This window comes from Triticum urartu, chromosome 7A (genome assembly GCF_056163025.1).
Source record: "Triticum urartu cultivar PI428250 chromosome 7A, HENAU_Tu73, whole genome shotgun sequence".
Lineage (NCBI taxonomy): Eukaryota > Viridiplantae > Streptophyta > Magnoliopsida > Poales > Poaceae > Triticum > Triticum urartu.
This window is the reverse complement of record NC_141879.1, coordinates 158,259,680-158,283,452: the sequence shown is the minus strand read 5'-3', so window position 1 is coordinate 158,283,452 and position 23,773 is coordinate 158,259,680. Positions and strand designations below refer to the sequence as shown.

General features: G+C 48.9%; 3 protein-coding genes, 1 non-coding gene and 1 pseudogene across 5 annotated transcripts; 3 read left to right on the top strand and 2 right to left on the bottom strand.

The window, feature by feature from the left end:
* Positions 1 to 2,470: 2,470 nt before the first annotated feature.
* LOC147958730 (uncharacterized) lies at positions 2,471 to 12,952 on the top strand. The gene is made up of 5 exons (XM_087537949.1): positions 2,471 to 2,728; positions 3,892 to 3,942; positions 12,181 to 12,314; positions 12,587 to 12,678; positions 12,768 to 12,952. Exons 1-5 carry the CDS (start codon positions 2,471 to 2,473, stop codon positions 12,950 to 12,952), a joined length of 720 nt encoding a protein of 239 aa, XP_087394075.1.
* LOC147958732 (uncharacterized) lies at positions 7,200 to 9,828 on the top strand (annotated as a pseudogene).
* LOC147958731 (uncharacterized) lies at positions 9,971 to 11,000 on the top strand. The gene is made up of 2 exons (XM_087537179.1): positions 9,971 to 10,938; positions 10,976 to 11,000. The coding sequence occupies exons 1-2, from the start codon at positions 9,971 to 9,973 to the stop codon at positions 10,998 to 11,000; spliced, it is 993 nt and encodes a 330-aa protein (XP_087393305.1).
* A 569-nt stretch (positions 12,953 to 13,521) lies between the features above and the next one.
* LOC125526219 (U1 spliceosomal RNA) lies at positions 13,522 to 13,684 on the bottom strand. Its single transcript, XR_007291630.2, has one exon. It is a non-coding gene; the product is annotated as a U1 spliceosomal RNA (small nuclear RNA).
* A 6,958-nt stretch (positions 13,685 to 20,642) lies between these two features.
* Positions 20,643 to 23,255, bottom strand: LOC125521269 (BTB/POZ domain-containing protein At1g03010). Of its 2 annotated transcripts, none has more exons than XM_048686332.2 (4): positions 22,968 to 23,255; positions 22,803 to 22,869; positions 21,503 to 22,732; positions 20,643 to 21,424 (listed from the first exon to the last, which is right to left on the bottom strand). In XM_048686332.2, the coding sequence occupies exons 1-4, from the start codon at positions 23,063 to 23,065 to the stop codon at positions 20,813 to 20,815; spliced, it is 2,007 nt and encodes a 668-aa protein (XP_048542289.1). In that variant the 5' UTR covers positions 23,066 to 23,255; the 3' UTR covers positions 20,643 to 20,812. The 2 variants fall into 2 exon arrangements, with proteins under 2 accessions (XP_048542289.1, XP_048542290.1); XM_048686333.2 differs by having other exon boundaries at positions 21,503 to 22,720; positions 22,968 to 23,254.
* Positions 23,256 to 23,773: the final 518 nt, after the last annotated feature.

Below are 23,773 nucleotides of genomic sequence, written 5' to 3'. Positions count from 1 at the left end.
ACCGCGGTGATCACGACGGCGTGTTGGTTCAGCAGGAACAACTGGTGGTCCATTGCAGGGGTGGAGGCGATGACCTTCTGGCTGTTGCGCAGGTGATGGGCGTGGTCGATGGCCGGTGCGAGCTCCATAGCCACAGGGGGTGGTGAGGGGCGGGCAGCAGAGGTGGAGGTGTCAGTCGTGGCGAGGAGCCGCGGGCAGGGAGACCGGGCGCCCAAGATCACCCAACCGCTCTCTAGCAGAGCCCCCCCTCTCTTGTTGCGTGGATTTTACGGGCATTCCCAGCTCTAGTGCCCCTGCCGCTTGCAGATGATGCAGCGCAGGGGGTCTCTACGATCTATCATACGATGGCGAGTGCTAAGGCATCGGAAACAGAGACCTTTGAACCTGCTTAAAAAGGCCTCGCGGACGGAGTTGTAGCGATGGCAACGGGGAGAGGAGAGCTGTTTCCGGATCCGTCCGGAGCCCGCTGGATCAGAGCACGTGCGCCGGTTCTTGCGGGATTTATGAAGCGTCCGGCCATCTTCAATGCCTCTATCCGCCGGCCGAACTCGGGGGGACGGCATCACCACAATGGATTTGAGGCGATTGCCCCCAAACTGGGGAGGCACGGAGTTGTCCACCGGGATAGAGGCCGCAGCATGCCAATCTGCGTCAGATTCGCACGGGGAGAACGAGGCCGAGGCACAGATCTGCGGCGACAGGGCGGCAGGGGTCTCCGGCACCTGGGACGGACCGCTGGACGCAGCCCGGATCTCCCCCTTCTCTTGGGTGCTCCAGGCGAGGCTGACGGTCGGCGAGGCCGGGGCCCCCGCGTGGGAGTAGCGCGGCATGGCCAGGGGCGGAATCCCCAACGGTCAGTAGTAGGGGCTAGGGCGTGGGTGGCCGCCGCTACCGGAGCGGCCAGCGGCGCGGGAGGGGGAGGGGGGGGCGGGCTCTCTCCTCGAGATCTTTTTTGTTTCCTTTACTCTCCAGGCGGACCCTCCTGCATAATGAAAATTTACAAACATGTACTCCTCCGTGAACGTTTAAAATACCAAATAGTGATTTAAATATTATTATATTAGTTTACAGAGGAAGTAGTATATTACTAGGAAAACATTTTGATTCAGCCGGCTGATCCCAGCGATTGCGTCCGTCGCCTCCAGCGTTTGGCACGTGTCCTGGGCTGGTTTATCCTTGTCTCCTTTCCCGACTTTTTTTTCCATTCGTTTTATCTGCCCACTGCTTGAGTCGCTGTCTCTTCTTCCCCTATGTCCCTCTCACGCTTCTCTCTCTTTCTCGGTCTCTCGCTAGTTGCAGTTGTCAATTGACCCATCTGCCATTGTAAATGCAACCGTTAGTGCAAACCTGCTGCCCTCAAGTGCCAACGCTGCGAGCTATCCTTATAAGGCCGCCGACAATGTCACCGCTGCTTTTGCAAGCCGAGATGGGCGCCGCTGCAGGCGACCACCGTATGCAGCAGGTGGTGGGGACGCTGTAAGCAATCACACGGCCACTGCTTCGGCAACATGACCGGTGCTGCCGGGCGCCGGTGTTCCGAACTCGCCGGGTCACAACATCTCCTATGTTGCGGACGCAACTTCGGCAACATGACCGATGTTGCGAGCTTACCGGATTCCCTAATGTCACGGCCGCTGCTTCGACAATATGGCCAGTGCTTCCGCAACATGCTCATTGCTGTGGCCGCTGCTTCGACTACATGGCCGGTGCTACGGCTCGGTGCTTCCACAGCATGCCCGTTGCTACGACCGCTGCTTCAACGGTGCTGTGGCAACATGGCCGGTGCTTCCGCAACATGCTCGTTGCTGCGGCCGCTGCTTCGACAACATGGCCGGTGCTTCCGCAACATGCTCGTTGCTGCGGCCGCTGCTTCGACAACATGGCCGGTGTTGCGGCAACATGGCTGATGCTTCCGCAACATGCTCGTTGCTACGGCCGCTGCTTCAACAACATGGCCGGTGCTTTTTTCGGGGCTGCAGCAACATGGCCGGTACTTCGCCGGTGCTGCGGCAACATAACCGGCGCTACCGCAGCATGCTAGTTCTTGCGGCCGTTGCTTAGACAACATAGCTGGTGATGCGGCAACTTGGCCAGTGCTGCGCAAACATGGCCGGTGCTTCAGTAACATGCTCATTGATGCGGACGCTGTGGGATGCTTGGTTGTAACCGCGTTGGGCATGGCCGAGGATGTTCGTTGTGAGTTGTGACAATGCTGAGGCTGGTGGCCTGCATGTTTTAGCCGAAAGGGAGACTCGATCGTGAGGCTAAGCCGATGCTAGATGCTTGATTGGGCTTGATCCAAAGGCTCACCACCCGGCTGATTTCTGCGAGAAATCAGTCGGATGACGCCTAGTGTCGCCCCATAGTAATATGTGTATATGTGTATTTTTTATCAAAACGAGCTCTGCCTCCGTTTGGCATTACAGTACATTCCGCTTCCGTTTCCATCCCTCGGACTCGCCACTACCAAATGTTGTCCCTTCCTCTTCCTCCCCATGCCGAAGCCCCCAACCCCAAGCTCCCGACCACCTCCGCCTGCCTCCTCCGCCCGCGCGGCCGTCTCCTGCTCGGGTCCAGGTCCAGCAGAGCTGCCACGAAGAATCTCTTGGCTGCCTCCCCGGATGCTTCGAGCCTGCGCCTCGCCTCCGTGGCCGCGCCCTCCCCGCGCGCCTCTGTCCGACGCCCAGACGGCGACGGCCTCCTCGTCCTCTCCGTCGCTGCTTCTGCGGTACGCCCCCCTGCCCCGTGCTCCGCATTTTAAAGCTCATATCAAGCTCCTAACCCAGCGAGTGTCCGCTGGAACCGGGGCCGCTTTATCGAAAGCCACTCACTCAGCTGATTGCATGTGGTAGACCGAAAATATATAATAGAACACCTGCACCAGGCCCTTCCTATCTAGCCATCCATTCTACGCTTCGCGATTCGTGCAAACACATTTCTCTTTTTTGTTTCTCTCGCATAAAACATGTTTTGAAGTTCAAACCTTTGCAGCGTGGCAAAGCTTTCTATCTAGAATCTAAGATAAATCTTTCAGATTTTTTGGTCAAAAATAAATATACAAAAAATGTTTTTTTAGATTTAAAAATCATTTTTTGTATATTTATTTTTGACCAAAAAATATGAAAGATTTATCCTAGGTTCTAGATAGAAAGCTTTGCCATGCTGCAAAGGTTTGAACTTCAAAACATGTTTCATGCGAGAGAAACAAAAAAGAAAAAATTTCAGATAGAAAGTTAATTGTGTTGCACAGATCTTAAAGCAATATTGGACAGCTAGGATAGCAAGTCCCGGGTGCAGATGTTCTAAAAATCCACGTCCTGTGGTAGACTAGTGTTACTGCACTAAAATAATGAAGGCATGGCACGTCCGGATTCGTAACCAGCTTATGTTTTTGTGCCTAACGGGTCTCCTTTAAAGCAGGATTTAGGGTGGAAAACTTACTCGGTTTGAACAAATCACTCTATAATCTACGGAGAATATATCAATATCTAGAACTTTTGTACTCTAATCACACTGAATATTAATGACTTTAGACGTTTGATTTTTTAAGTTTTTATTTGACATATCAAAGAAGTCAAAAGTCCTCCCTGCGCGAAAAAACGGAAGCCAAATGCTCTCCGTTTGCCAATCTGAAAACAGCATTCCGCAAGTTAAGTTGCAGAAAATTCAGTCACTGACCCAGTCTGTAAATGATATCTATGCATATTTGGGTTTTTCTAGATGCGCAGGTGCTCAATTTGGCTCTTATAAGAAGTACCCAGTCCTGCCAGGTTTATTCTGGACAATTTGGCTCCCATCTATAATTTGTGCTTGCAGCGTCTATGCTTAGTCCGGGAATACATGTTTCAGGAACCTACTGTTTCTGCTGATCACAGTTACTATCTTGTGTAGGTTGCAATATCTGCCAGCTTCATATTCTTTTCGGCGGTTCCCTCCATGTTGGTAGGTTGGTCCATTCGGTAGAATTTAAAATTCTAAAAGGGAAATGATGCGGAGCATCCTATGAATATCACCATGTCAAGAGTCCGTTTGGCAAGTGACACGTGCGACATCTACTTCACATACATAAAGGTGAATCATCTCCTTTACACGTGCTCACTTGACCCTTTCGAAGATGGTATACTACTTGACACCCCTCTCGTGTGCATGCATAGGTATTGTCGGAACTTCACGGATGACGAGAAGGAGTGCAAGCGCCAAGGAACACGTATACCATCCGCGAGGGAAGCCTGGAAGAGAAGACGGAAGAAGAAGGAGCTCCAGAGTCTTCAGCGACCGGACGACCGGAAGCCACCGGACGTCCGACCCTCTACAGCCGCCGGACGACCGACGACGCCGGACGTCCGACAAGTCCCAGGCACCGGACATCCGACGTTTATCGAAAATCCGATGCCACCTGTCCCGCGAAGAATCAGCGGACGTCCGACGCGCGCCGGACGTCCGGTCCGTCCTGAGCCACCGGACGTCCGACCCCCACCGGTCGTCCGGTACCTGCCTGTGTGCAGCTGCGGGCCTTTGGCCTTGTACCCCTCTCCCACTTACCCCTTCGTTGCTAAGACTATAAATAGACCACCTCCACCTCCTTTCTAAGGTTAGCGTTGTGATAGCTCATTTGAGAGATAGAGCTACGCTCATCCATATCGGATCTACTCCTTGAGAGAGACCGCGGCCCCTCTTCGGAGAAGATCCACCTTGGATTCAAGACCTCCTTGCGGAGAAGATCCCCTTGTGGATTCAAGACCTCCTCACGGAGAAGAACCGGTTACCTCTTGTATCGTCCGTTGTTGACTTTGGATCTTGTATCTCCCTTTGTGTTCATGGATCTAGCGCATGTGTGATCATTCTTATTGGTTTGAGTGTTCTCTTGTGTTCCCCTCGTTTCCCTCCTCGTGTTCTTCGCGTTCTTCGCGGGATCCGCTCCTTTCGTGAAAGATCGGGCCACTAGGGTTCTACCCTACATCATCTTGGTATCATGAGCCACGTTGATCATGATTTCGGAGCCTCCCCCACCGTTTTCTAGCCTTCTTTTGCTTGATTTCGTCCTAAATTCAAAAATCCCACCAAAAATAGCCTCAATTTTTTTTGTGATTTGTTGGTTTGATGATGTTTTGTTGATTTTGATTCATGGATTTGCTTGGTTTCAAGTGGATCTAGCATCTCCCCGAGTTTCCCCATCTTTCATCCACGAAATCTCATCAATTTTGACCCCAAAATCCCCAAATTCCGCCCAAAATCGCGTCCCGAAACTCGCATCTCGCGTTGACCCAGACCCACCGGACGACCGTCACTTTATCGGACGTCCGGAGACCCAGGAAGCACTGGACGTCCGTCATCCACCGGACGACCGGAACCCCTAACCCGAGCAGAATCACCGGATTTCCGACCCGACCGGACGTCCGGTCACCGGACATCCGTCCATTAGCGGACGTCCGCTACCTGTAAAAACTGACTTCGGCTGATTTTTGTTTCGGCCATAACTAATTCATCCAAACTCCGATTTTGACGTTCTTTAGCTCGTTTTGAAGCTCTTGACATCCTCCTTCCCACAAATATACCACCAAAATCTTTTAACTCTGTCAAATTTTGACAATATTGGCATCTTTGCCTAGGGCTTCCACCACATCATCCGCTACACCATCTCCGACTTCCGCAGGCTAACCAATTTTTTCCCCATCGCATTAGTGGTTGCTAGGGGAGTGATTTGAGTCTCCTAAGGTGTCTAGGCTACTTAGGGACGGTTGCTTCTTCTTCAACCACCACCACCATTTCCGCATAGTTTTGATCACTATACACTTCCGTCACCCCCAACTTAACCCAGTTTTGATTGTGTTGTGAGCTGTGTCTCCTAAGGTGTTTCGGCTACTTAGGGACCGTGCTTTCAACTCCGACACCGTGCATAGTCCACCACCATAACCACCACCGCATCCCGCTACCACCATTTTGACATTTGACGTTTGAGATTTTGAGTTCGCGGTTTTTCCGTTTCCTAAGGTGTTTCGGCTACTTAGGGACGAGTCTCCATCATCTTGGTATCTACATCAAAAACACCGCTACTCATCATCGCCAAGGACGGTAACCTCCATATCATCTTGGTATCGTGGTACCCCTCCATTGTACATCCCCCTTGCAATTGCATTGTTAACCCCTAACCCATTTTGCGTCACTTGCCTATCGAGACTAGCCATTTGAGTATTGCCGGCAACGTTACTTGTGCACATTAGTGATCTACACCATACATCGCATACATACCATATCATATTGGTATCATCATATCATCGCGTGTGCTTCAAGTTTGTTCCCGCATATATACAATTGCTACCTTAGTTTGTGCATTTCGCAAAGTGGCCTTACAAAAAAAAGAGAGAATAAAGCTTTTAAGCAAAAGAATGAACAAAGAGCTTGTAAGCAATAGCCATAGCATCCACCACATTGCATAACATTGTCATATAAGATCATCTTGGATCATAACATCGGGAACCATATATACATAGCATATTTGGGATAGAAGTCGTTGCATTTTTGTCTCCTATAGGTTGTGCACAAGTGTCGTATCCGCCTATTGAGCAATCGTGCTAGCGTCTCTCTAGAGTTGTGCAACAAGAGCATTTTCCGTGGATTCCACATTTTGAGCTCATCCTTGGTTGCACGACCCCATTTATCTATCCGTGTGTGCGTTTCCGTGTGCCACCCATATTGCTATTGGTCTACTTGTTTCACTTGCGAATTTGTGAATCTCTTTCAACATTATTGACTCTTGCTAACATTTTGCATTAAATTATTGTGCCACTATCCTCACCGAGCTCCACCATAAGCCTTACTTGTGTAGGTGTGAGAAACCGACAAGAATTGGTACCAATTGTGCTATTTCCTTGTCCATATTGGAGTGATCATTGATCCACTTTCAACTTCGATCAAGGTACATTTGGTATTCGTTCTTCTCTTTCTACCACTCACACTTTTCTCTTGGAGTGATGGATACGCAAGGCATTTCATCTCCGGTCTTCGACAACAACGACGGCGTGAACAACTACATCACCAATGCGTCAATCTTCGATCTACAACGACAAATGCAAGGCACACAATCAAGATTGCGAGAGCGCATCGAGAACCTCTCCATTGACATTCGCCACTCCGAAGCGAGGAAAAGGGACTACATCGACAAGAAGCTTTCCGCACATAAAGAGGAGCAAGATGCAAGGATGGAGGAGATTCGGGCATTGATCAAGTCTACTTCCCCTTCGTCATCTTCAAGGCGGCAGCAAGCACATCGATCCTCTTCGGAGCGCCCAAGCAACACAAGCGCAAGTCATCCACGTCCACAACTCCATGGCGACCACCATCACGTTCGTGATACACATCGTCATGAAGGGCAATTCACCTCCAAGCATCATGTGCACGACGACGACGAACGACATCTACTACGAGCTCAAGCACGACAACGACATCATCATCATGAAGATGCTCCACAAGCGCAAGTGCACAAGTCCCAACAAGCACTACCTCACGCCAAGTCGACGCTTCATGAGCACAAAAGAAGATCGCGAGACGACCACCACAAAGATGGCGCTATGGCTACATCAACCACTTCGGCATATTTGCCAAGTGTTCTCAAGGCATCTTCGCCTTTGGATGTACGGCATCTTCGCCTACTTCCCACGTGTACGCCTACATCGACTTCATCAAGTCCAAGGCGACTACCTACGAGCGAGGGCAACACTTCCATCTTCAGAAGCCCCCCAAGGAAGATGGCCGAGCATGGGAAATTCCCTTCGGTCATGGAGACGAGCTACGAGGTGCCATATCATATGGGCCTCCAACAACAACACGGTGACAAGAAGGTTGAGCATGGGACTATCCCTTCAACCAAGGCAGTGATAGGAGTTGAGCATGGAGACGTGTGCACCAACATCTCTCCGACACCCACATATAAAGAGATGACCCAATTGCCATGTGAGGAGAGCCACCCCACCATGAGTGATATGAGTGACTCCACCACACATGACATTGAGAGCATTTCCTATGAGAGGATGAGTGTGACCACCACTAGCCCCACACTTGAGAGAATGCCTCACATCCTATGTGAGGTTGAGAGCCATTTGAGTGACTCCACCAACCATATGAGTGAGAGCATCCGAGAGGGAGTGAGTGAGCCACAACACTTAGTGAGTGAGGTAGTTGACACGACATGTGAGGCCACTTTGATTTCTAATGACTTAACCTCTACTTCTAGTGTGTTTTCTTCTTTGGTGCTAGGTCTCCTACATGACGACACGCCTATCCTCGACGAGTCCATACCTCCAATGGAGACGACGATGGCCATGGTGGAAGAAGATGCACCACCCACATGGTTCCATCATGATGAAGATGACCACGACTTGGTCTTCAACACCTCACCTACAACACATGAGCGACGCTCCAAAGGTAACATAGGTGATGGTACTTCTCTTGTCCCACTAGTGGACTATCTTGACATCGATTGCTCCCATGATGTTGACCTACCTATACCATGCTTCACGCAAGTGAGACTTCTTCATGCCTTGACTTACCTATTTATGATGAATATGATGATGAGCATGTTGAATTGCCTAGTTGTGATGCTATGCTTCATAGGATATCTTGTGAAAATTCTATTGGTCACTTCATGTTTGAAAATCCATTGAACTTGTCATATGCTATGAGTGAGATCTCCCATATAGCCTCATTTCAATCTCAACATAGTAACTATGCATGCCCCATTAAAATACATCCCATTTGCACTTATGGCATAGATGACGAGATGATGGTCATTGGCTTTTGCTTCTCTTGTGATGATATTGCCATGCTTCCTTTACATGATTTGCGCAATTCATCTACTATACCATGCCATGATCGCATTGTTCCAAATATGCATTGTTTTGGATGTTGTCAATATTCTCCATGTGATGTTGCTACTCTTGCTCATGAGGAGACCCCCATAGTTTCCTCATACATTTTAGGAGATTTTTATCACTCCCATCCATTGCATGATCCTCATACTTATGTGCACAATATGCTTCCCATGAATAAACAAGCTATTGGTGTGCCATATACTTGTATGCTCAATTTGCATCCCCATCATGTTATACACAATAACTATTCTTTCATGATGGATGACATGTTGTTATACCATGCATCAAATTTCTTTGAGCGATGCTTATCTTGTGCTAACTTTCACGTGCAAATACACATCATGATGGATGATGTGTACATTTACCACACACACAATTTCTTTCGTTTGTGTCTCTTTTGTGTAGGTACCCATGAATTCTTGTCAACCTCGCAATCCCACGAGTTGACAAAACGAGCTCTAGAGAGCAATGATGGCTTGGGATCCCATGGAGTGTCTTTCCCACCGCTCTCTTCGCGCAAATACTTCGCGCATTTCTTCTACATGGCCCTCACTTGGCTATGGGTTATTGTACATTACATATTATATGCCCATCTTGCCATGTTCACTTTGCATGATATGCTCATTCCTATGCCTTTGCCATGCATTTGTGACCCATGCTTTGCATTACACATGATGATTGATTCTAGAACTTCTCTGTGTATTTGCAAGCTTGGTGGAGATATCACTTATTATTGCCATGTTTGCTTTGTGCCCCATGCCTATGATTATACTATGATCTTGCTTTGTGTTCATGCTTGCGATATGTCATGTGCATTGCCTATGCCTATTATTTACTCACATGACATCATTGCCATGATTTCCTCTAGTGTGTTGCATCTTCGCTCCACTAGTTTGCACGACATGATTGTTATTGCTTCTTGTCATATCTCTCCATATGTTGCCTCTCTCATGCTAGATGATTTGCCATGTATTAAGTGCAATTATGCATTTAGTCTTGATAATGAGTTTGCCCCCATAGCATTCTCACATATATTGGGAGATTTTGACATATTCCTTATGAAGCATGCTTGTCTTACCTCTTTGCACCATATACCTAGTGCCATGAATATTGCCATTTTTGCATCATATTCTTCACGCACTTGTGCTTCTAATGGTTATGTGCAAGAGAAGAGAACCATCATGATGGATGATGTGTTTATCTACCATGCACATACATTCTTTCTTTTGTTGTGTGCATGTGTAGGATACTTGGACTTCGTGTCAACTTCCACGTCACGTGAGTTGACAATCCGAGCTCTTAAGAGCGAACCACCTTCTACCACGACGATTCTACATCGCACTTGCTTGTACTTCGGCATTGTGAAGGACGCACAAGAACATGCTTTCAAGGTGATATCCTTCTCTTTTGAGAACCCCCAAACCATGAGCATGCATATTGTGGATCATACTACTTGTGTTGCTTGCACCATGCGACTTATTTGTCATCTTGGACCCCTTTCATGCGCACATGTTAGAGATCTTGCTTCCACTTGTCATTTTCACAATTCCATGCATCATGATATATATGCCTTGTGTGTTGCATCCAATTCTTGGATTACTTGCTCCTATCACATGTTTGGTTGCAACAATGTCATCACTTCACATATGCCATGTCCCATTGACTGCTACATGCTTGCCTTGATTGCCTCACACATGATGAACAATTGCTCTTTCCATTGTGTTGAGTGCCACACGATATTCACTACACCCCATGCACATTATGCTTGGATTGTCTTGCACTTGACCCATGTGTTTAGACACTTCATTTTATTTGGTGTTGTGAATGATTCCTATGCCTACCATAGACCTTTCATTGAGCAATTTGTGAATGCTTGCTATGAACTTGAGGTAGATGCTTCTTCACTTGTCCAACATATTTGCATCAATACCTCACATTTACATGCTTGTTCCCATGATATCCTTGATTATGCTCAATTTATGTGCTTCCATGCCATGTCACAATCCTTTGTCAAACCATATGCTTTGCATGATGACGACACTTGTTTGGTGAATAACCTATTGAATGCTTGGTTTTGCACTAACGCTAACCACATTTGTTTTTCCAAGTGTTTGTTGTCCTTGCTCATTTTGAAGGAATCACTAGACGGTGCGACATTGGAGAGTGCCCATTTCGAGCTTCAAGATGACGAGAACTTGGTGATCGACCACTCCTACACGGCAACGCCATCTCTTTCCCATGGTGATTTGGATTTCGATCCGAGGTCGGATCTTTCCCAAGGGAGGGGAGATGATGCGAAGCATCCTATGGACATCACCATGTCAAGAGTCCGTTTGGCAAGTGACACGTGCGACATCTACTTCACATACATAAAGGTGAATCATCTCCTTTACACGTGCTCACTTGACCCCTTCAAGGATGGTATACTACTTGACACCCCTCTTGTGTGCATGCATAGGTATTGTCGGAACTTCACGGATGACGAGGAGGAGTGCAAGCGCCAAGGAACACGTACACCATCCGCGAGGGAAGCCTGGAAGAGAAGACGGAAGAAGAAGGAGCTCCAGAGTCTTCAGCGACCGGACGACCGGAAGCCACCGGACGTCCGACCCTCTACAGCCGCCGGACGACCGACGACACCGGACGTCCGACAAGTCCCAGGCACCGGACATCCGACGTTTACCGGAAATCCGGTGCCACCTGTCCCGAGAAGAATCAGCGGACGTCCGATGCGCGCCGGACGTCCGGTCCGTCCTGAGCCACCGGACGTCCGACCCCCACCGGTCGTCTGGTACCTGCCTGTGTGCAGCTGCGGGCCTTTGGCCTTGTACCCCTCTCCCACTTACCCCTTCGTGGCTAAGACTATAAATATACCACCTCCACCTCCTTTCTAAGGTTAGCGTTGTGATAGCTCATTTGAGAGATAGAGCTACGCTCATCCATATCGGATCTACTCCTTGAGAGAGACCGCGGCCCCCTCTTCGGAGAAGATCCATCTTGGATTCAAGACCTCCTTGCGGAGAAGATCCCCTTGTGGATTCAAGACCTCCTCACGGAGAAGAACCGTTTACCTCTTGTATCGTCCGTTGTTGATTTTGGATCTTGTATCTCCCTTTGTGTTCATGGATCTAGCGCATGTGTGATTATTCTTGTTGGTTTGAGTGTTCTCTTGTGTTCCCCTCGTTTCCCTCCTCGTGTTCTTCGCGTTCTTCGCGGGATCCGCTCCTTTCGTGAAAGATCGGGCCACTAGGGTTGTACCCTACATCAGGGAACATGTAACAATTATGGATATGGATATGCTAAACATTTTCAGGATTGCAAGAGGGTAGCAGAGTCTCTTGAAAAGTCATTTGATCTCACAAGGGAGAAGCTTCCTGAAACTATGGCTTCAGTGAGACAAGTTGGAAAGGAGATCGGTGATTTGAGTGTTGATCTCAGCGACCTAAGGCAAGTAATTAACACTTTGGCTATGGTAGTTACTTTCAGATATTGTTCACTTGATGTATCTGCCATCCACTGACATGACTCTTTCTGAGCTTGTATTCTGATTACTAGATGCTGCCTTTTCTCTCTCTCAAGAGCACTAGATCACAACTTTGTGTGCACATGCTGACAAGTTTTGCAATATACATTGCTACTGTGTTGTGTGAAAGACCACAAATTCCTTAATAGGGGAATAATTTATGGATAACTAATAATATTATCATTCTCTAGACCAGTCAAGCATTGAATAAGGTTGTCAGGAGTTCATTTAGCATTGTTCATACAGCTGACGCTCAACTTCGCCAGCTGGCAACCTCTGCCCAACAAGGTGATCTTTGCTCTAGTGGTATTAACTTCTAACATGTCAAAAGGACCATGGCCAAGGTTTTTTGCCTGAGCATTTCTTGCACTTTATAGGAACCGCTCAGCTGGTGGCTAATCGGAAGAAAGCGGTAGGGGAGCCACTGGTGGCTACTACCGTCAGAGAAGTCCGTGAGTTGATTGCGGACATCCGCTCAGGATTTGGAACAGCCTTCAGCATCGCAAGCCTTTTCATGTGGGCATCAAAGTTTTGGTCCAGGCGTCCTAAGAACAATTCGTAGTTGGATAACGCGCTGTTTCTGCCAGATGAATTAATCCTATCAATGTTGCTACTGATAGACCCACTTGGATCGTGGTAGGCTAGATCTTTCTGGTAACCTACCTTCCTTGGGTGCGGAAGAGCTCGATCCAGAGCCGGCCATGGTGATGTAGAGACCGGTGATCGCAGAGAGATCGAGATGGAGAGGTGGCAGTGGTGCTTCCCGTGAGCACTGCGATTGCCCTAGATCGGAAGGGGATATCGGTAGGAAGTCTGGCGGCGCGGTGAACCTCGTACCGTGCGCCCTGGCTCCCACCTCTTTATATATCGCAGGTCACAGGGGCCCACCAACCATAGAACGATTGGGCGCCCCTGATCAGGGCCCGATGGGCCGTTGAGTCCACTCGATGGAAAGATCAGGTCACCGGCTCACCGCTCATGAGGTCTAGGAAAAGGAGACCGCAGCCATTGTTGAGCACTGGATTATGTTCCTTGGAAATGCCAATTAATATGTTCTAGAATTACACCTAAAAGTACTGGTTCGATTTGAAGTGAAATTGCATTAGATTTGAAGTGAACTTGCATCAGTTGCAGGCGTTGAAGCTCATATATTTTCCCCCTCTATCACAAATTATGACGTCCACTCTCCCGGAGGAAGATGGTAAATCAGTGCGCGCTCACGAGGTGCAATGTAGGCCACTGATCTAGGCCATGAGACTTCTTGATCTCTCGTTGACCCCGTCCAGGTAAGTGAGTTCCAAAGAAGCCCTGCGTGGTGTCTAAATAGTCGGCTCTAGCTCCCGACAATGCCCGAGTCCTCGATGTGGGACTAAACGTGAGTACAAGTTCTGGTGGCTTCTTGAAAGCTGGGTGTTTTTTTTTTGAGTAATTGAAAGCTGGGCGCTAATGCCGTGTCTTTGGAAATTATTAGGGCCACAAACCTGCTAACTCAGGCCCACCGTGTAGTTTATATTAATCGGCCCAATAAGCTGCAACTTGTATATAAGTCTCCATCATGCACGACATCGATGCCGAATTTGAATTGGAAACGGTTGCTTGATTCGATAGCGTTTCGATTACTAAAATTCAGGCCAACACGAACCCTCGATCTACGCTTTTCGTTTTCTCCTAGGCCGCAGCGTACTTCGTTAAGTTGTTTTGTGTTAGGGCACGAAATCACGAATTGAAGAGTACTTTTTTCAATTTGGGAGTTTTTCTTTTTTTTCGTAAATTCGTTTATCTAAAATATTTTATCTTTTAAACAGTGCATCCAAATCTGGAACCATTTTCACCGTTGGATTCCGCGCGTCGACATATTCAAAACTATATTTCATGTTAATAGGTCTTGATGAACTTTTTTTATGAAAAAACCCGGACCGGGAGCATGTTTTTTCCACTTTCCGAAAGCCGTTTCCGAGAGGCACAGCCGTGCCTCTCGTGGAAGCAAAACTATGCCTCTCATGAAAGCAAAACCATGCCTCTTACGAAAATAAACGTGTTTATCCGCGCAAAAAAAAAATCCCCGAAATTATTTCTTGTCGAAAAGCTAAGAAAGACCGATGAAAAACCAAAAAATGGAAACAACCGGAAAAAAACATCTAAAAGCAGAAAAGCGTGCGGGAAAAAAATTCGAAGGGAGCGTTCAGAGCACGACACGTAACGGTGGCTGAGAGTGGCGCGCTCTCAGCCCACCTCATGTGATCATTGGGAAGGCTCCCGAAGGAGCGCTCCTTGACTAGTTACTCTTGTTAGGGCATCTACGGCGACTCTCAAAACGTCTGCAACCGTCTAGACCACGAGGTCTGGACGTTTTTTTTGCCATCTAAAGTGGTCTTCTATGGGTCTGCTGACCGGTCTGAATGCACTTTTTCCCATAAACCGAGGACTATGACTAACTTGGCCCACCTAAACCCTCTCTCCCAGGTCCGCGCGCTTTCTTGCCCAATGTTGGTCAGCGCCGCATTCACGCCGGACCAGAGTGAACGTGATCGCTCACAGGAGCCGGCAGTGAAGCGGCGCGCCGGCCGAGAGCGCCGCCACGCCGCTTCCAGGTGCACGCCATGTTTGTCAGTATTCAAACGGCTCCGGTCCATCAGCCTCCCTTCATTAAACGTATGTGGTTAACAATGAACCTACTTTGATGTACCCGTCTATCCGTCTGCCGCCCACCATTAGGGACCTCGTCGCCTGGCTTGCCCTCCTCCCACTATTTAACCCCCAGACCGACAACACAGCTGAATCCATCCACCCTCCTTCGCTCTCTGTCTCCTCTCCGCACCACATTCTCCATGTCCTCTTCAAGCTCCAAAGCCTTGTGGGACGACCACTCGTACGAACAGAAGGAGGAGATCGCCGCCATTGCGGCTGACTGGAAGGGCACCAAACAGACGATTTCACCATAGGCTAGTGCTGCGGACGCGCCTATGGTAGAGGCGACCGATGACAAGCAACGACATCATTCGCGCCGGCCAATGCCGACATCACCATGGGCAAGGCTCGTGCTCACTACATGGACATGGTGATGGAGTGGGAAGGCGCGTTTCAGCAAACGCAGACAGACCTACAACCTCTGCCTCCTCGACGAGCACTAGCGCGCGGAGGAGCTACTAGCCGCCGGCATGGCCATCACACTGGACGTGGACATGCCCGAGCAAGAGGCGATGTTCAAGTCCTATCGCTACGCCCGTGACATCTGCCGCGGCTGCTAGCGGTACCGCCAACGCCAGACGAGAAATTGACGAGATGGCAGATGAAGCGTTCAACAAGAGCTAGGATGAAGACGAGGTCGCCAGCTTGGCCGCGCCCCGCCGCCCTGACCATGAAGTTCCCACGTCCACGAGGACCGCCGGCAGCAAGGAAGAGTAGCGCATGGGAGGTCGCCAACACTTGTATCCCATGAAGGTCACGGCTCCTCCCCTCCCATTGAAGCCAAGCTTGGTGGGCTCAACATCATCGGCCGATTAGCCGCTTGCCGGCGACATGGAGGCGGATAGCTTCACTTTCTGACGCTCATGGTTGCGGAGGAGGCGGGGCTTCATTTTCTGGGGCTCATGGCTGGCCAGAGATGGGTAACGGGGTGCCGGTGGTCATTTTAGCCTAGATTTAGAGTCCGGTCTAATATGTCTAAATGTAATGAATTTACTCCGGTTTAAATGAAAACCATTCGGTTTCAAAAAATATCAAAGTATAAATGAATACTGTCCGATGTGTTCAAATATGCATCAAATTTGTTCATTTTCGTTAAAATTCTTCCCAAACGCAATCGGCCGTATGTGGACGGCTTTGGATGACTGGCTCCCGCATCTGTGTCTGCGGACAGGACAAATGCGGTGTCCAGTTTAAGGGTGCACGCTGGACCCGCAAATTTCCTCCCGCGTCCGTCCACGGATAGGGGGGGTCTGTCCGTGGACACGGATGCGGGAGGCAGCCATCCAATCGTAGCCGCATACATCCAGCCTTCCTCATTTTTTTCCAAGTTCACACGATCAAATAGTCGCATGCAACACTAGTACAAATTTAAAGAATTTCAAATATTACATTCCAACATTTTCCCCTTTCACCGTCCACTGATGCTCAATTAGATCTTCCTTCAACTGCTTGTGAGTTGGTCGATGTCGAATTTGTTAATGCACTTGAATAAACTCTTCAAATGTGCTGGATTCTGGTCTGAAAGTTGGATATGATCACCGATGTTCTCAAATTCCAGAGTTGCGACAGCATCATCACGTTCATCCTCGACGGTCATGTTGTGCATGATCAGTTGATCACACAACATGTCATCACCTCCCACAAGGTTTTCAGATCTCATTTGTTTAGCAGGTCCATGATACGTCTCCGTCGTATCTACTTTTCCAAACACTTTTGCCCTTGTTTTGGACTCTAACTTGCAGGATTTGAATGGAACTAACCCGGACTGACGCTGTTTTTAGCAGAATTACCATGGTGTTATTTATGTGCAGGAACAAACGTTCTTGGAATGACCTGAAACTTTACGGAGCAAATTTTTGAAAAATATAAAAAATACCTGCAAAATATGAAGGCCAGGGGGCCCACCACCTGTCCACGAGGGTGGGGGGCGCGCCTGCCCTCCTAGGGCGCGCCCCCCTACCTCGTGGGCCCCCTGGTGCCTCTCCGACTTCAACTCCAACTCTATATATTGCGTTTTGGGGAGAAAAAAATCAGAGAGAAGAATTCATCGCGTTTTACGATACGGAGCCGCCGCCAAGCCTTAAAACCTCTCGGGAGGGCTGATCTGGAGTCCGTTCGGGGCTCCGGAGAGGGGAATCCGTCGCCATCGTCATCATAAACCATCCTCCATCACTAATTTCATGATGCTCACCGCCGTGCGTGAGTAATTCCATCATAGACTTGCTGGATGGTGATGGGTTGGATGAGATTTATCATGTAATCCAGTTAGTTTTTTTAGGGTTTGATCCCTAGTATCCACTATGTTCTGAGATTGATGTTGCTATGACTTTGCTATGCTTAATGCTTGTCACTAGGGCCCGAGTGCCATGATTTCAGATCTGAACCTATTATGTTTTCATCAATATATGAGAGTTCTTGATCCTATCTTGCAAGTCTATAGTCACCTATTATGTGTTATGATCCGTTAACCCCGAAGTGACAATAATCGGGATACTTACCGGTGATGACCGTAGTTTGAGGAGTTCATGTATTCACTATGTGTTAATGCTTTGTTCCGGTACTTTATTAAAAAGAGGCATTAATATCCCTTAGTTTTCGTAAGGACCCCGCTGCCACGGGAGGGTAGGACAAAAGATGTCATGCAAGTTCTTTTTCATAACCACGTATGACTATATTCGGAATACATGCCTACATTACATTAATGAACTGGAGCTAGTTCTGTGTCACCCTAGGTTATGAGTGTTACATGATGAACCGCATCCGACATAATTCTCTATCACCGATCCATTGCCTATGAGCTTTCCATATATTGTTCTTCGCTTATTTACTTTTTCATCGCTATTGCTATCATCACTACAAAATACCAAAAACATTACTTTTACTACTGTTACCTTTTGCTACCGTTACCACTACTATCATATTACCTTACTACTAAACACTTTACTGCAGATATTAAGTTTCCAGATATGGTTGAATTGACAACTCAGCTGCTAATACTTGAGAATATTCTTTGGCTTCCCTTGTGTCGAATCAATAAATTTGGGTTGAATACTCTACCCTCGGAAACTGTTGCGATCCCCTATACTTGTGGGTTATCAGTCCACGAACAACTGAAAAAGGGCCTGCAGAACTCCAAATGCCCTCTCAACATCTTTTCTAGCTGCTTCTTGTCTTTGGGCAAAGTGAGCATTTTTCTGGCCAACTGGGTTTTAAAATGGTGCTGACAAAGGTAACTCATGGAGGATAGATAGGTTCGGGGCTCATGTTTTATGTTTCTATAGTTCTGTCATGTGTTATTATGTGTACACTTGCACATTAGCTTGGTATTTGCCTACTCGTTAGGCGGGAATTGTACTAAATCTCTCTTGGTGCTGGATGTTTGATGCCTTTCCTCTTCAAAATAAACTAATATGTCATGCTAGAATCTATGTGTTGTTTCTTAGGATTCATGGGGGTATTTCTCATATGTTGTATAAAATTGTTGATTAAATCTTGGTGCTCTCTTCCTTCTATCTGGTAATGTCGTGAAAATAGGAACTGATAACTCATGTGTCTTGCAGGACACAACCGCGGCTATGAGAAGGAGGACATGTTGAAGCAGCACCATTGGCGGCTGCTTCGCCATGCTCCTCGGCATCAAGAAGACCTCACTCCCGAGTCATCTCTGTACCACCTCCAGGTATACCAGATGCTTCTACTCTTCTCCCTACCCCTTCGTCCATGATTAATTGTTCACTAGGTTGTCTCATGGGAGAACTGATACCATTACTCCATTCAATTGTATGTGCAATGATAGTTTGATTTGTTTCACAAATGAACATTTGTCTTCTAAGAGCATAGCCAATAGGTTCATTTCATCCTTGCTCTTTTCACTATTTTGACCTTTTTAGAAAACTTTCGCACAAAATGAACTCCACACAAAACTATTTCATGATCTGACCCTTTTGGCAATGCCACAAGCCGTAGCGTTTCTTCTCTATCTGAAAACGCCGAGCTAGCCAGCGTTGCTGGCCTGGTCGGGAAGCTACGTGGCAGGGCAGAAACGCCAAAGTATCTCGCGTTGCTGGAAACGCCAAGCATGGCTGGCGTTGGTACCCATGCATGAAACGCCATGGGTGTTGGCGTTGCAAGTAGCTTGCTCATTTTTCCATTTACTTATGAAAGGGAGCAACGCTAGCTAGTTCGGCGTTTTTAAATAGAGAAAAAACGCCACGGTTTGTGGCGTTACTAAAAGGGTCAGATCATAAAATAGTTTTGTGTGGAGTTCATTTTGTGCGAAAGTTTTCTAAAAGGGTCAAAGTAGTGAAAAAGGCCCTTGTTTATTGGGTACCTCTGCTTTTAGAAACAAAACAAACCCATTATGTCTACTAAATTAACTATATATATTTGTTTTGTTCCAGGAAAATGCATAAGAGGAATTTAATGGATCTTATATTTGCACAACTACACTAACATTGTCACAAAGCAAGCACAAAAGTCTAAACCTAATGGTTTCATTTAGTTTTTGGTCTTCAGATTGGCAGTAAGTGCTTGGAATTAAGTCGGAGGACAAATATCATCACACAATGCAAATTTTAGTTTTTTAAACAATATGAATATATGATTCATTTTTTCCCTTTTGACTGATCAAATACATAATTCTACCCAGCTTTATGTAAATAGACAGTTGGTGTCCTATAGATCTATTATACCTTCATTGCAGGTGTGGACTGATTAACAGACAAAATCATGGCCATTGGTAGGTGGTGATTGTGCGTTTCCTCTTGTAACAAGATGATTCTCTATCAATGTGACAGTGGGACTTTACTATACCCATTCTGTCAGTAGAACATTCTCTTAGGAGATTGTTTTATTTGTTCTGGTTGAGATATACTAAAGGTTGTGTACCTATGAAAAGAAAAGACACTTCCAAGTTTTGTATGTAGTACTTGGTGTATGTCTCAAGTGCAACTTATAATGCTCCTACTATTAGTACTTGTTCTCGCATGTTTATGCTCTTAGTATTGAATTTAGTATCAAGTGATTAGCTTTTGTGGTCTCATGAACAAACTGAACTAGATGCGGCCTTAGAATTCCATGACCATGCTGAACTTGATGATGTCTTGATTCTCATAAAGTGAATGTTTCTTTCTCTTGAGCCAGAAAATCCACTGTCCTATTGAATACATGTGATAAACTATGCTCCTTATTAACTTTTTGTAAAAGTGCTTCCTACTAACTTCATCATTACCTGTTTTACCACATTGATGGAATAGGCACCCTGCGCCAAGGCTGCGCTTTTGGTTTCAAACTTCCTATCGAGTGGCTATTTTTTGTGGTCTTATGAACGCACTAAAAATATTCTGCCTTATAGTCTCATGACGATATTGAGCATCATTATATCTCACTCATATCATAATTGAATGTTTCTTTTTAACTATTTGAATGCATATGCTAAACCTAGATTACTACCGACTTAGCATTAACTGTTTGACCAAAACGTTGGGACTGGCATCCTCGCGCCTTGGCGCGATTCGTATGCATTGTAGCCCATAGCAAAGAGCGTTCTACTACTATCAACAGAATATCATGCAATCCCCACGGACAAACTATTATCAACAGAATATCATGCAATCCCCACAAAATAGTCGGGCACAAGTGCTCAAAAGTAGATCAAACACGGCGTTTTATCACTTGCTATGCACACATACGAGAACGCGCAAGACGCCGGATCAGCTGGCGCGCGGTGGTCTATTTACGAGATGGAATGGCGGCGGCGGCGCTGGAAGAGCACCTTGGCGTCGGCGGTAGCCTTGGCGCCGAGCTGCTGCAACCCAGGCTCGGCAGCCGGGCGCATCCGGAAGAGCGTGTTGAGCCTGCCGAAGCTGCGCGCGAAGCTCCGCAGCAGGCGGTTGGCCGGGTTGACGCGCACCAGCTCCCGCTTCATGCTCACGTGGTCCTTCTCCAGGTCCGTCAGCCGCATCCGCATCCGCGACACCTCCAGCTTCAGCTCCCGGTTCTCCCGCCGCACCGACGCGTAGTTGTCCCGCGGCGACATCGCGCCGCTCCCCACCCCGCTCCCGGACCGCATGTTGCTGCCGCCGCCCTGGACCGTCGACGCGGACGCCGCGCCGCCGAAGAAGAGAGCCCCGTCATGGCCGAAGACGCCGCCGCCGGCGCCGCCTCCTCCGCCGGACTGGATCGCGCTCCGCAGGCGGATCTGCTCGAAGTAGAGCACCTGCACCGCCATCTGCACCGGCAGCCGTTCGTTTTGGGCCGCGTGGCTGCACGCGTCCGGCGTAAGCCGCTGGCAGTCGATCGCCTTGCACATCCGGTACCTCTCCGCCTCCTTGATGTTCGGGTGCACCTGCAGGTTCCATGGCCACCCCAATTAATGAACGTTCATGGTAACATTAAAAGGGAGAAAAAGAAAAGGGCGGCGTGCCTTGAGGAAGATGTCGACGGCGCGGTAGATGCCGTCGGTGACGAGGCGGGCGTGGTCAGGGAGGATCTCGGCGAGGGAGATGAACTTGGCGGGGACGAGGTTCGAATCCAGCGCGATCTCGGCCAGGTAGCTGTCCAGCAGCTTCGAAGCCTTGACTATAGAGCTCTGCTTCGGGGACCGCGGGCTGTCGTAGTCGAAGCCGCCGCACCCGCCGCCGTCCTCCTCGGTGTCCTCATCAAGGTTGAGGAACACCGAGAAGATCCTCGCCACCACGTCTGTGTCGTACAGCGTGTGGTGCTGCGCGGCGGCCGCCGTCGACGCCTCGCCGGACCCGGTGGCGATCAGGATGTCCTCCAGGATAGCCTGGTCGAGCTGCATGCCGATCCGCTTCTCGAGGTCGGTCTTGCATATGCTGGAAGCGGACAGCGCCATTGCCGTCTTGAGGAGCCCCGAGAGGAAGGCCATTGGCACGGGGCTCTTCTTGGACTGCGCCGGCAGCAAGCCCACGATGGTCTCGACGACGGCGCGCTGTTTCTTGACGGCGTCCGTATCCGTGACGCCGCCGCATTTGTCGGCGGCCTGCGTGTCCCTGCAGGCCATGAGCCCGTAGAGCGAGTTCTGGGCGTAGTTGATGAGGATCCGGGTAACCGTCTCCTGCCTGAGGCCCTTGGACTTGACCGCGGAGAGCAGTCGCTGGAAGAGGTCCAGTCCGAGGCCGGCGACCGACTTGCCCCACCAGTCCCCCGGCGAGTCAAGCTCGACGATCCCCGCCGCCGGCTTGAGCTGCGCGCTCTGGTCCAACCTGGAGAGCAGCCCGGACGCGAGCTGCTCCTTGCAGACGTTGCTGGCGATGGCGGCGATGAGGCGGGCGACGAGGTTGGCGTCCTCGGCGGCCGGGAGCAGCGCCTCGCAGGTGCGCAGCACGGCGACGGAGCTGGCGATGCTGGGAAGGACGGCGTCGCGGAGGAACGCCTCGGCGCGGAGCTCGAGGTTCTTGTCGGAGAAGTCGTCGGTCATCTGCAGGTAGCGCGCGGCGCAGCGGAGCATGGCGACGTTGGCGACCGTGATGTCGACGTGGACGCCGTAGCAGAACTTGGCGGCGAGCTCGAACGCCGGGGCGCCCCCGGGCGTGGCGTGGAGGGCGAGGCGCGCGAGCTTGGCGTCCTTGGCCTCCGCCACGAGCCGCCGGATCTTGCCGCTCCGGGACACCAGCGGGAACTGCGCGAGCAGCTATGCCATGGGGCATCAGGACGTCATTTTAAGCTCTGTTGCGGCTGATGGACATGGCGGTTTCTCTCACCTTGTGGAGGGCGAAGCTGGACGTGCCGACTTCGACGGCGAGGTCGCTGGAGACGTCGGTGGGAGGCCTAGAAGACAGACAGGAGCAAGCGGCGTGTGAATTGGACACGTTCCGTGGGCCGTAGGAGAAGAACGAGGATGAATCCAGAGACGATTACTAGCGTACCATTCATTGGCGTGCCGATTGTTGAGGCTCGCCCGGAACATCTTCTTCCCGGAGACGCTCACGCTCTGCTTCATCTCCGTCACCGTCGCCACGCCCATCTTATTCTGTCTCTCTCTCACGCACACACGCGCGGAACTCAAAAACAAGCAACCAGCCAAGGCGCAGCAAATGGATGTGCTGTGCTATATATGTTGGGTTTCTCTCTCAGACTCAGCTACGTGTTCCTGTCCAACACTTCTGGTTCAGTCTTGAGTGCCCTCTCTGTCTTGTAGGGGGGGAGAGAGAGAAAAACAGAGAGTGAAGTGAAGCCGATGTCTTCTACGTTTACGATTATTATTACTAGCTACTAGTTGGTCCAGAGTGTGTGGTGTGGGAATGCGTGCGGAAAGGAGTGCTAGCCGTAAAGCCAGTGAAAAATCTGATTTTTTTTCTTCTTCGAATAGAAGGATGACCCCAGCCTTTGCATCTAGACGATGCATGGAGCCATTTTATTAGGCTAAATTCGGTTGCTGAACATGTAGTTCGGCCTTTACAGACAATTTCTATGCAAGGTAGACACATCCTAAATGAAGTTGTTATCCTTCATGAAATAGTGCATGAATTACACCGGGAAAAGTTAAATGGGGTGGTACTTAAAATAGACTTTGAAAAGGCTTATGACAAAGTCAAGTGGCCTTTTCTTCAAGAGACTCATAGAATGAAAGGATTTCTTGCAGAGTGGCACGCTATGGGGTAGTAAATCATCTAGTTGATGGTGCTCTCTCTATACTTCAATATGCCGATGATACGATTCTCTTCATGGATGA

What these genes read in the sequence shown, in the direction of transcription:
- LOC147958730 (XM_087537949.1), top strand. Translation starts at nt 2,471, where the DNA reads ATGTTGTCCCTTCCTCTTCCTCCCCATGCCGAAGCCCCCAACCCCAAG. An exon ending in TCTCCGTCGCTGCTTCTGCG is followed by an intron (nt 2,729 to 3,891) that starts GTACGCCCCCCT and finishes TATCTTGTGTAG; the next exon opens with GTTGCAATATCTGCCAGCTT. An exon ending in CGGCGGTTCCCTCCATGTTG is followed by an intron (nt 3,943 to 12,180) that starts GTAGGTTGGTCC and finishes AAACATTTTCAG; the next exon opens with GATTGCAAGAGGGTAGCAGA.
- LOC147958731 (XM_087537179.1), top strand. Translation starts at nt 9,971, where the DNA reads ATGAATATTGCCATTTTTGCATCATATTCTTCACGCACTTGTGCTTCT. An exon ending in AATAACCTATTGAATGCTTG is followed by an intron (nt 10,939 to 10,975) that starts GTTTTGCACTAA and finishes TGTTTTTCCAAG; the next exon opens with TGTTTGTTGTCCTTGCTCAT.
- LOC125521269 (XM_048686332.2), bottom strand. Translation starts at nt 23,065, where the DNA reads ATGGGCGTGGCGACGGTGACGGAGATGAAGCAGAGCGTGAGCGTCTCC. An exon ending in AATCGGCACGCCAATGAATG is followed by an intron (nt 22,870 to 22,967) that starts GTACGCTAGTAA and finishes TCTGTCTTCTAG; the next exon opens with GCCTCCCACCGACGTCTCCA. An exon ending in CCGTCGACATCTTCCTCAAG is followed by an intron (nt 21,425 to 21,502) that starts GCACGCCGCCCT and finishes TGGAACCTGCAG; the next exon opens with GTGCACCCGAACATCAAGGA.